This window comes from Cherax quadricarinatus, chromosome 43, assembly GCF_038502225.1.
Source record: "Cherax quadricarinatus isolate ZL_2023a chromosome 43, ASM3850222v1, whole genome shotgun sequence".
Taxonomy (NCBI): Eukaryota; Metazoa; Arthropoda; class Malacostraca; order Decapoda; family Parastacidae; genus Cherax; species Cherax quadricarinatus.
Window position 1 is genome coordinate 18,809,653 of NC_091334.1, and position 12,871 is coordinate 18,822,523.

Sequence of the window (12,871 nt, forward strand, 5' to 3'; positions counted from 1 at the left end):
ACAACAGCAACAGCAGCATAACATCAACAGCAGCATAACAGCAACAGCAGCATAACAGCAACAGCAGCATAACAGCAACAGCAGCATAACAGCAACAGCAGCATAACAGCAACATAACAGTAACAGCAACATAACAGCAACAGCAGCATAACAGCAACACCAGCACAACAGCAACAGCAGCATAACATCAACAGCAGCATAACATCAACAGCAGCACAACAGCAACAGCAGCACAACAGCAACAGCAGCACAACAGCAACAGCAGCATAACAGCAACAGCAGCATAACATCAACAGCAGCACAACAGCAACAGCAGCACAACAGCATAACATCAACAGCAGCACAACAGCAACAGCAGCATAACAGCAACAGCAGCATAACATCAACAGCAGCATAACAGCAACAGCAGCACAACAGCAACAGCAGCATAACATCAACAGCAGCACAACAGCAACAGCAGCATAACATCAACAGCAGCACAACAGCAACAGCAGCATAACATCAACAGCAGCACAACAGCAACAGCAGCATAACATCAACAGCAGCACAACAGCAACAGCAGCACAACAGCAACAGCAGCATAACATCAACAGCAGCACAACAGCAACAGCAGTACAACAGCAGCATAACATTACAACAGCAACAGCAGCATAACAGCAACAACAGTACAAAAGCAACAGCAGCATAACGGCAACAACAGTGCAACAGCAACAGTAGCATAACAGCAACAGCAGTACAACAGCAGCATAACAGCAACAACAGTACAACAGCAACAGCAGCAGCAGCATAACAGCAACAACAGTACAACAGCAAGAGCTGCAGCAGTAGCAACCACTGACGCAGCAGCTACAGGAACAGAGTTGACTTTAATCCCAATTAATACCACAGAAGTATCCTTGACTGTTGGAAAAGTAACATGACACTCGGGTATTGTATTATTTCATGTTATAAGGGAAATGGGAGGCATTTGATTCAGATATGGGGAGGTTAAGTTAATATCTTTAATTATGCACCCCAATGGAAATACAAGGACCCCAATAGAAATATGTCACTGACTTTTTTGGGGGCTATCCTAGGTAATTTACATATGTTAAAATGTATAATAATTGTACATATGGGTACCTGTGGAAAATTGCATTTATCTGAATGTAACTAATTATGTACATAACAGTAAATGATAACAAAGATAATTATTATTTATCAATGTTACATAGACAAGTAGGAATTTGGGACACCTAGGTCGCAAAAAATGTCCCCCTTCGATACCTACCACTGTCATAACCACAAGTTGCTCTGGACCTATTAATTAAATGAAATATACATACACCAGGAATACTGGTAAATATAAATTTGTGGACTGTATATTAAAAATAATAAATGGTTATATATATATACACAATTACATAACAGAAGGAAAATATATCTTAATATCACTCACCAATTTGACTGGAGATTAATGTGTATCATACTCAGAAAACCTCACTCTAACTAAATCTATGAAAATAATGCTGGCCAGAATTACACACAAATCTAGAGAGCTTATCTGAGGTTCCTGGAGCTGTCTTGTCCAGTCGTCTGATATCTCAAGTTATGCAGCAATGCACATCCACCAATTTCGCCTCCTATTTGAGAGGTGTCAACACAATTTTAACCTCTAGAGCACGAAAAATTCTTCCCATTGCACCAACGTTTGTACAAAATTCAAAACCAAGATGGCGAGTCTCCTGCCCAGACGCAGGCTTTCCGTTTTCTATGACAAATATTATTAAATACAGTATAGACCATCTATTTACCTATAAATTACCGTATTTCCGGAAAATATATACAGTATTTTCCACACTGCGGCCAGGCGGAGGTCGTTGCAAAACGACTCAAATTGCTGATTTGGCAAAGGTGGAGGACCTGGGTACATATAGGATCTGGCATCCACACAGCGACATATTACACAAGATTTAATCACCCTTTTTACACTTTGCCGTCCTTGTGGAATCCAGAAAGTTTCCCTAATACAATTTAAGGTATCTTGTACCCCACCATACATTACATTTTTATTGGCATTTAGCACAATTAAATTTGTTAGATGATGAGTTTTGGGCAGTAAGATAGGGTGTTTAGCATAATCACCCAATTCAGCATTTTGTAACCTACCTCTGCACCTAATTACATTGTTCTCTAAATACAGCCCCAATTTTTCTTTCCATCATCAATTTAATCTCATTTCCATAGATTTCCTCCTGTACCCTCTTTATCCAATATTCAAGAGGATTTGAAAACTTATATGAAATATTCATCTTGTTTAGAAATTTAAACACCAATTTAGTTACATTGATTAGTTTGGGTAAAGAAGAATACCTATTTATATCAATGGCTAAGGAAGGACAAACTATTGGAGCGGTGGTCACAGTAATTTCAACAGGAGCAATATACGCCTTTTGTACAGGCCAATTAGCTTTATTTACCAACCAGCTTGGTCCTTTAAACCATGATACAGCATTTACAAATTTAGCATAAGGTAAACCTCGAGACAAGAAATCAGCTGGATTCTCCTCACCAGGTACATGATTAAATGTTAACATATGCTGACCCAAACTATTATACTTCTCTTGCATCTGATTAATTTCAGCGACTCTGTTTTGTACGTACACAATTTTACTGTTTCCATTGCGAATCCATTGTAAGGATACCTCATTATCAGACCAAATTACAGTGTCACTAATATTTACCTCCTGCAACTTATTTCTTATATAATTAGCTAATTTGACACCTACATAAATGGCTCTTAATTCCAACTGAGGTAAGGTACGTGATTTAATTGGAGACACTTTAGCCTTAGACATAACAAGAGAAATAACACTATTACATTGAAGGTAAGCAACTGCTCCATATGCCAATTTTGAAGCATCACAAAAAATGTGGAGTGCATTTTTCCCATTTGGATTGGCCACCTGGCGTGGGAACTCCAACATTGGAGTTTTTTCATAATCACCAATTAATTCATCCCACCTTTTAATGAATTCCTCAGGTAGTATTTCATCCCAAGCACATTTAAGTTTCCATGCTTCCTGTATTAATAATTTCCCTCTTATAGTAAGGGGTGACACTAAACCTAGTGGATCAAAACATTTGGAAACTTCAGCAAGCAAAACTCTCTTAGTTAATTTATTGGGCATACTGTAATTATTAGGTTTTAACATTAACAAATCTCTCTCAGTATCCCAATTTAAACCCAATACATTACTACATTTTGGCACTTCATCTCCAGGGTAATCTTTACTTATTTTGTCCTTCAATTTGGACGAATTACTATTCCATTCTCTCAGAGGCATATTTGCACTTTGCATTATTTTATTAGCCTCTCCATAAGTCATTAACAGTTCCTCTTCAGTTGACGTCACACCCGGGAAATTGTCCACATAAAATTGTTTGCTCATTACCTTACTCAATGGACTTTCCATACGTTTAAGGTGTGCATTTATCGTCACTTGAAGTAGGAACGGACTGGATGTAGCACCAAATAATACACTCCTAAAGCGAAAGGTTTTCAGAGGGCTAAGTGGGTCAGTAGGATTCTCAGGCCATAAGAAGCGGGTACAATCCCGGTCAGCCTCTTGTAAACTCACTCTTAGGAAAGCTTTACTTATGTCAGCCATAAAGGAATAATGCTTCACTCTGAAATTTAATAAGATATCTCCTAATTTTTCCGTCAACGATGGACCTGTCATCAAACAGTCATTTAAACTAGGTATATTTTTGTTACTCCTGGCACTACAATTAAACACAATCCTCAAAGGAGTGGTCTTAGAATCCTTCTTCACTCCGTGATGGGGCAAATAGTGACCATAAATTTTGGCTTTCTCAGGAGGTACCTCTTCTATAAATTTATTAATTAACTGTTCAGCAATTATATCATTATATGCAGTTAACAATTCTGGTGTCTAACTCAGTTCGCGGAGCTGAGCCTTTAACTGTCTATATGCCATTCTGTAATTAGTGGACAATTCTGGATGGTTCAGTCTCCACGGAAGTCGCACCCAGTATTGTCCAGATTCAAATTTTACATCTCTCAGGTATTGTTCTTGAGTAAAAGAATCGTCTGGACTTTCTTCATTTACATTTATTCCAATGCTGTCTAATTCCCACAATTTATGCACTGGTTCAACACCATCCTCTATGGAAGAATTATACTGGGGTACGACTTCATGAGTAAGACACACAGTTATGGTATTTGTAGTTTCCTCTAGTCATGAATTATTATTACGAGGAATCCTACCATACATTACATGGCCTCCTGCAGTCTTCAAAAGGGTGACACCACATTTCTTTACCATACCCTTTACAAAGGAGGCATAATAGTCACTACCTATCAAAATATTTATTGGGCCTACAGAATCATCACTTACACCAGAAGGTGCTAAATTTACATTATGTGAAAGTCTTTCTGTAGCTTTACTAAGCCCTACTGTAGATATTTTCTCTGGAAGTCTATCTACAATTACTGCATTAACACGTTTTTTCTCATTGCCCAACCTGACAGTTACATAAACAGTGTCATACAATTGAGCCCTTTTATCCGAGAGAAAACCAGATAATTTTAAAGTTGTGGGATCTCCCATCTGTACTTTCATACCATCAAGACATTTACGTTTTATGAAAGTACGCTGGGATCCCTGGTCCAATAATGCATTTACATTTTTTGATTTATGCCTTTTATCATCAATTTTTACCTGTAACACAGGTAAGGCTACTTCAGCAAGACTTATTATTAACATTAGCAGCAATTTTTACATTAGCCACTGTTGTGTCAGGATTGTCAACATTATCATTATTATCAACATTATCAAATAGACCTTTACACATGACTATATGGTGTCTTCCTTTGTGACATTGATAACAGAAGTTTAATTTGGCATAACAATCCTTTACATTGTGATTACCTAAACATCTGATACATCTGTCAAGTTCCTCCAATCTTTCAACTTTATCATTCCATGAATTGTGTGCATTGCAATTCTTAGATAAATGAGTACCCTTGCAGAAAAGACAATCTCTCTTTTCTCTGACTGGTTTCTTATTAACTGGGCTACTCTTAGGAGGGTACTTATTCTTCTTACCTAGTGGAGAATCATTATTTCTGATTCTTGCTACTTGATATGCACCTATGCAACTCTTTTTAGGAAATGAATTTTGATTATTACTATTGGGATAATTTCTCCCTTTGTGAAACTTGACAGATACCTCAGAGTTATTATGTGTTGCATCTTTAAATAAGTTAGTTGGCTGGTCTGCAACTGCACAATTAATTCTTGTAGACCTAGTCTTATTTCCTCCAGACCAAAATAACCCTTGTGATATTTGTTAGAGAGTCATTCAAGTGTTTTATAGTTTAATTTATTCTGTACAATGGCACTCAATAACCAGTCTGATTCCTTCAGATTATATTTATTACTTAATGTTTTGAGAGTGCTCTCCAGTTTAATTCTAAACTGCTGTAAACCTTTGTAAGTGTGATCTGGAGATTTTAAATTAATAATGATATTCACTAGATCCAACCTACTTTGTTCTATATTACCATAAGTGACCTTCAACAAGTCAACTGCTTCCTTGTAAGAGTCATCTACATTGGGAAAGGCTTGTATCAGTATGTGAGCATCTCCTCTTACCTGTCCTTTGAGGTAAAATAATTTAGTTACACAGGCTAGGTCACTCCTGTCATGCACAGCTGCTTTAAAAACTGACCAAAATTCCTCCCAGTTTTCACCAGGATTAAATACAGGTAAACATAGTTCTGGGAGTTTTGGCAAAGACATATTATTTGTTGGAGCAGACTGATTAACTGCCTGGTTTACACATTTTAATTTATTCAAGGCCTGACTTTTACAAGAATCTTTTCCTCTAATTCATAATACTGATTAATCATGAGATCTACTTCAGTCTCATCTACACAGTTTACTAACAAATCTCCTTCATATTTGTTGTAATATAATTTGTATGAATCATATCTATTCGCTAAAGCATCTAAATACAATTTTAAATCATCAGTATTCACAGTTTCTTGATTCATTAATTCCAAACATTTATTATATGCCTTGGTTACATGACCCTTTCTAGCTTGCAATGATGCTTTCTTTGCTCTATATTCCATATGTTTGTCTTCTATATTAATTTCCTCATTTTCAGCCATGATGCAATGTATTAAATTCAACTTTATTAATAACACTGATTACAACTTACAACACTGATACAACTTACCTTTGAATAAATCCTAGCTACTTGAGCTTAGCAATTACATGTGCAAGAAAATTATATAAATTTTAAATGTACATTAATACAAACTTGGCTCATCAAAATTAATATTACACAAATTAATAAATCCTTGCCAGAATTTGGCATAGCAAAATTAATATACACATTAATATAATTAGTTACACTTGGCTTATCAATTACACATACATTGATATAAATCTTGGCCAGAATTGGCTTATCAAAATTAACATTATACAAATACATTAATATAAATCCTAGCCACTTTGGCTTTGCAAAATTAATATACACATTAATATAATTAGCTACACTTGGCTTATCAAATTAATATTATACAAATATAATATAAACTTAGCCAGACTTGAGCTTAGCTTATCAAAATTAATATTGTAATTATTATAATCTACTACACATTAAGTAAATTTGTGAATTTAACATCCACTTCCTTCTGTCATTTCACATATAATTATTAAGAAATTAACTAATTAATGACTTCACTAATTACCTCTGGTTCAAGAAGGACCAACGGGCTAATTAAATATGGAAAATTGCATTTATCTGAATGTAACTAATTATGTACATAACAGTAAATGATAAAGATAATTATTATTTATCAATGTTACATAGACAAGTAGGAATTTGGGACACCTAGGTCGCAAAAAATGTCCCCCTTCGATACCTACCGCTGTCTTAACCACAAGTTTCTCTGGACCTATTAATTAAATGAAATATACATACACCAGGAATACTGGTAAATATATAAATTTGTGGACTGTATATTAAAAATAATAAATGGTTATATATATACACAATTACATAACAGAGGGAAAATATATCTTAATATCACTCACCAATCTGACTGGAGATTAATGTGTATCATACTCAGAAAACCTCACTCTAACTAAATCTATGAAAATAATGCTGGCCAGAATTACACACAAATCTAGAGAGCTTATCTGAGGTTCCTGGAGCTGTCTTGTCCAGTCGTCTGATATCTCAAGTTATGCAGGAATGCACATCCACCAATTTCGCCTCCTATTTGAGAGGTGTCAACACAATTTTAACCTCTAGAGCACGAAAAATTCTTCCCATTGCACCAACGTTTGTACAAAATTCAAAACCAAGATGGCGAGTCTCCTGCCCAGACGCAGGCTTTCCGTTTTCTATGACAAATATTATTAAATACAGTATAGGCCATCTATTTACCTATAAATTACCGTATTTCCGGAAAATATATACAGTATTTTCCACAGTACCGGTACCTAAATGTTAGTGGAACAAGGTACAGTGGTAATATATTATTTACATGCTTATATCCGGTTATAGTCGTAATGAGTAATATATTTGTGTAGACATGTAAGAGGGAGGAGAGGTCCAAGTCACTGGATCAAGAGCCCCTCACTGGCATCAAGGATGGTAACCTCTGACTGACCTTCCAGTGTGTACTAACCTTGGCTTCCTGGTCAACTTTCCTGTGTGTGGGTCAGGCTGGAGGGTGAAGGGCAGCCTATGGGCTACCACCACCATGGGTGACTTACACTCAACCTTCATGGTGACACTCAAAAAAATGTATATTCTGCGTATGACACCGGTGCCGGCCCAGAACACTCCCTTACTAAGACTTATTTTCTCTCGAGAAACGTCAAGGATAAGGAAAACGTCATGGGGGCCCAGGACCAATCAGCGATGAGCACGTCACAAGCTCTTAAAGCCAATCAGTAACCTGAACGTCACAAATAAATAAAAAATTGACTTTAAATAGTTGTGCATTATATTGTTGTTATATAATACATGGAAAAAACATAGTTGCAGTCCAGATGAACGAGGACGTCACGAGTACTCCGAACCAATCACAGCGATATATGATCCTTGTGGGTTTAGCGCTTGGTTTTGATTATAATAATAATAATAATCTGGGCCAATCAGTGAGGCTGTCACGAGTACTGTGGACCAATCTGTGAGGATATTACGAGTACGTCGGAAGCGTCCTCATATAATCAGTGAGGACCTCAAGAGACCTCTGGGTCCAATCAGAGGTCACGTCATGAGGACGTCACGAGTTCTGTGGGCCAATTAGACATTACGAATGCTCTGAGCCAATCAGAGAGGGCGTCGTAAGTGCGCTAAGCTGATAAGAGAGGACGTCACGAATGTTCTGATTATTATTATATTTAGGGGAAGCGCTAAACCTGTAGGGGCCATACAGAGCCTGGGGAATGAGACAATCAGGCTCGAGTCTCCTATTCCTTGGATCGAACCCGAGTGACTCACATATCCCACGCGTTTGTATGACCCCTACGGATATAGGACTCCCCCTAAATAATAATAATAATCAGAGCGTTCGTGACGTCATCCCTGATCATTATTACAATCATAACTAAGCGCTAAACCCACAAGGGTCATACAGCGAGCCTTCCTGATCAGCGTTCAATTCCTTGGATCAAGAGCCCCCTCACTGGCATCAAGGCACCTCCCTCGAGGGTCAGCTCATGATAACAGTCACTAGGGACGAACCTAGCAACACACTCAGGGACCAACCTACCAACACACTCAGGGACCAACCTACCAACACACTCAGGGACGAACCTACCAACACACTCAGGGACCAACCTACCAACACACTCAGGGACCAACCTACCAACACACTCAGGGACCAACCTACCAACACACTCAGGGATTAACCAACACACTACCAACCTACCAACACACTACCAACCTACCAACCCACTACCAACCTACCAACCCACTACCAACCTACCAACACACTCAGGGACCAACCTACCAACACACTCAGGGACCAACCTACCAACACACTCAGGGACCAACCTACCAACACACTCAGGGACCAACCTACCAACACACTCAGGGACCAACCTACCAACACACTCAGGGACCAACCTACCAACACACTCAGGGATTAACCTACCAACACACTCAGGGACCAACCTACCAACACACTCAGGGACCAACCTACCAACACACTCAGGGACCAACCTACCAACACACTCAGGGACCAACCTACCAACACACTCAGGGACCAACCTACCAACACACTCAGGGACCAACCTACCAACACACTCAGGGACCAACCTACCAACACACTCAGGGACCAACCTACCAACACACTCAGGGTCCAACCTACCAACACACTCAGGGACCAACCTACCAACACACTCAGGGACCAACCTACCAACACACTCAGGGACCAACCTACCAACACACTCAGGGATTAACCTACCAACACACTCAGGGACCAACCTACCAACACACTCAGGGACCAACCTACCAACACACTCAGGGACCAACCTACCAACACACTCAGGGACCAACCTACCAACACACTCAGGGACCAACCTACCAACACACTCAGGGACCAACCTACCAACACACTCAGGGATTAACCTAACACACTCAGGGACCAACCTACCAACACACTCAGGGACCAACCTAACAACACACTCAGGGACCAACCTACCAACACACTCAGGGACCAACCTACCAACACACTCAGGGACCAACCTACCAACACACTCAGGGACCAACCTAACAACACACTCAGGGACCAACCTACCAACACACTCAGGGATTAACCTACCAATACACTCAGGGACCAACCTACCAACACACTCAGGGACCAACCTAACAACACACTCAGGGACCAACCTAACACACTCAGGGACCAACCTAACAACACACTCAGGGACCAACCTAACAACAAACTCAGGGATCAACCTAACACACTCAGGGACCAACCTAACAACACACTCAGGGACCAACCTAACAACACACTCAGGGACCAACCTAACAACACACTCAGGGACCAACCTACCAACACACTCAGGGACCAACCTACCAACACACTCAGGGACCAACCTACCAACACACTCAGGGATTAACCTAACACACTCAGGGACCAACCTACCAACACACTCAGGGACCAACCTAACAACACACTCAGGGACCAACCTACCAACACACTCAGGGACCAACCTACCAACACACTCAGGGACCAACCTACCAACACACTCAGGGACCAACCTAACAACACACTCAGGGACCAACCTACCAACACACTCAGGGATTAACCTACCAACACACTCAGGGACCAACCTACCAACACACTCAGGGACCAACCTAACAACACACTCAGGGACCAACCTAACACACTCAGGGACCAACCTAACAACACACTCAGGGACCAACCTAACAACAAACTCAGGGATCAACCTAACACACTCGGGGACCAACCTAACAACACACTCAGGGACCAACCTAACAACACACTCAGGGACCAACCTAACAACACACTCAGGGACCAACCTAACAACACACTCAGGGACCAACCTAACAACACACTCAGGGACCAACCTAACAACACACTCAGGGACCAACCTAACAACACACTCAGGGACCAACCTAACAACACACTCAGGGACCAACCTAACAACACACTCAGGGACCAACCTAACAACAAACTCAGGGACCAACCTAACAACACACTCAGGGATCAACCTAACAACACACTCAGGGACCAACCTAACAACAAACTCAGGGATCAACCTAACAACAAACTCAGGGACCAACCTAACAACAAACTCAGGGACCAACCTAACAACACACTCAGGGACCAACCTAACAACACACTCAGGGACCAACCTAACAACACACTCAGGGACCAACCTAACAACACAGGGACCAACCTAACAACACACTCAGGGACCAACCTAACAACACACTCAGGGACCAACCTAACAACACACTCAGGGACCAACCTAACAACATACCCTGGGACCAACCTAACAACACACTCAGGGACCAACCTAACAACAAACTCAGGGATCAACCTAACAACACACTCAGGGACCAACCTAACAACACACTCAGGGACCAACCTACCAACACACTCAGGGACCAACCTAGCAACACTCAGGGACCAGCCTATTAACACACTCAGGGACCTACCTCGCAACACACTCAGGGACTAACCTAGCAACACACTCAGCGATCAGCCTAGCAACACACTCAGGGATCTACCTCGCAACACACTCCGGGACTAACCTACCAACACACTCAGCGACCAGCCTAGCAACACACTCATGGACCAACCTAGCAACACACTCAGGGACCAACCTAGCAACACTCAGGGACCAGCCTATTAACACACTCAGGGACCTACCTCGCAACACACTCAGGGACTAACCTACCAACACACTCAGCGACCAGCCTAGCAACACACTCATGGACCAACCTAGCAACACACTCGGGGACCAGCCTAGCAACACACTCAGGGACCTACCTCGCAACACACTCAGGGACTAACCTAGCAACACACTCAGCGACCAGCCTAGCAACACACTCAGGGACCTACCTCGCAACACACTCAGGGACTAGCCTAGCAACACTCAGCGACCAGCCTAGCAACACACTCATGGACCAACCTAGCAACACACTCAGCGACCAACCTAACAACAGCAGCAACAGCCTGGTTGATCAGGCTCTGATCCATCAGGAGGCCTGGTCTCAGACCGGGCCGCGGGGACGTTGACCCCCGGAACTTTCTCCAGGTAAACTCCAGGTAAACACACTCGGGGACCAGCCTAGCAACACACTCAGCGACCAGCCTAGCAACACACTCGGGGACTAACCTAGCAACACACTCAGCGACCAACCTAGCAACACACTCGGGGACCAGCCTAGCAACACACTCGGGGACCAGCCTAGCAACACACTCGGGGACCAGCCTAGCAACACACTCGGGGACTAGCCTAGCAACACACTCGGGGACCAGCCTAGCAACACACTCGGGGACCAGCCTAGCAACACACTCGGGGACCAGCCTAGCAACACACTCGGGGACCAGCCTAGCAACACACTCGGGGACCAGCCTAGCAACACACTCGGGGACCAGCCTAGCAACACACTCGGGGACCAGCCTAGCAACACACTCGGGGACCAGCCTAGCAACACACTCGGGGACCAGCCTAGCAACACACTCGGGGACCAGCCTAGCAACACACTCGGGGACCAGCCTAGCAACACACTCGGGGACCAGCCTAGCAACACACTCGGGGACCAGCCTAGCAACACACTCAGAGACCAGTCCATCATACATTGCCATGTAGTATTTTTCTATTAACAGTACCGCTGTATGACCCATATGGGTTTAGCGCTACTTTTTCATACAATAATATTAACTGGGGCAGCTATTATGAAATATCGTAGCGTGGGAAGACTTCACAAATCATTGAGGAGCACTAAACCCATAGGGATTATACAGCGCCTATGGGGATGGGGGACAGAAGGCATTCAGGGAACTGAAGCACAGATTCAATTCCCTAGATCAAGAGCCCCTCACCAGCATCAAGGAGCTTCCTTGAGGGGAGGACTTCTCAAAGTACTGTAGTAATTAATCTGGGTTCAGTGATGAAAAAAAAATACCATGACTTAAGAAATCGTAATGACACGATTGCAAATAAACCATACCCCCGGCCGGGATTGAACCCGCGGTCATAGAGTCTCAAAACTCCAGCCCGTCGCGTTAGCCACTAGACCAGCTAGCCACAATAAGATTCATCCAACTAGGTATATTTCTACACCATAGGAAAGTTAG

At 41.9% G+C, this 12,871-nt stretch overlaps 1 protein-coding gene across 1 annotated transcript in view; it reads right to left on the reverse strand.

Annotated features, from left to right (window-relative positions):
* The window catches only part of LOC138853920 (uncharacterized), a 34,674-nt gene extending 26,770 nt beyond the window's left edge, over window positions 1–7,904 (reverse strand). The window contains exon 1 of the mRNA XM_070093638.1: window positions 7,712–7,904. Coding sequence (XP_069949739.1) covers window positions 7,712–7,812 — 101 coding nt within the window. The 5' untranslated portion in view covers window positions 7,813–7,904. The remainder of the gene's footprint in view (window positions 1–7,711) is intronic.
* Between the last annotated feature and the right edge of the window lie 4,967 nt (window positions 7,905–12,871).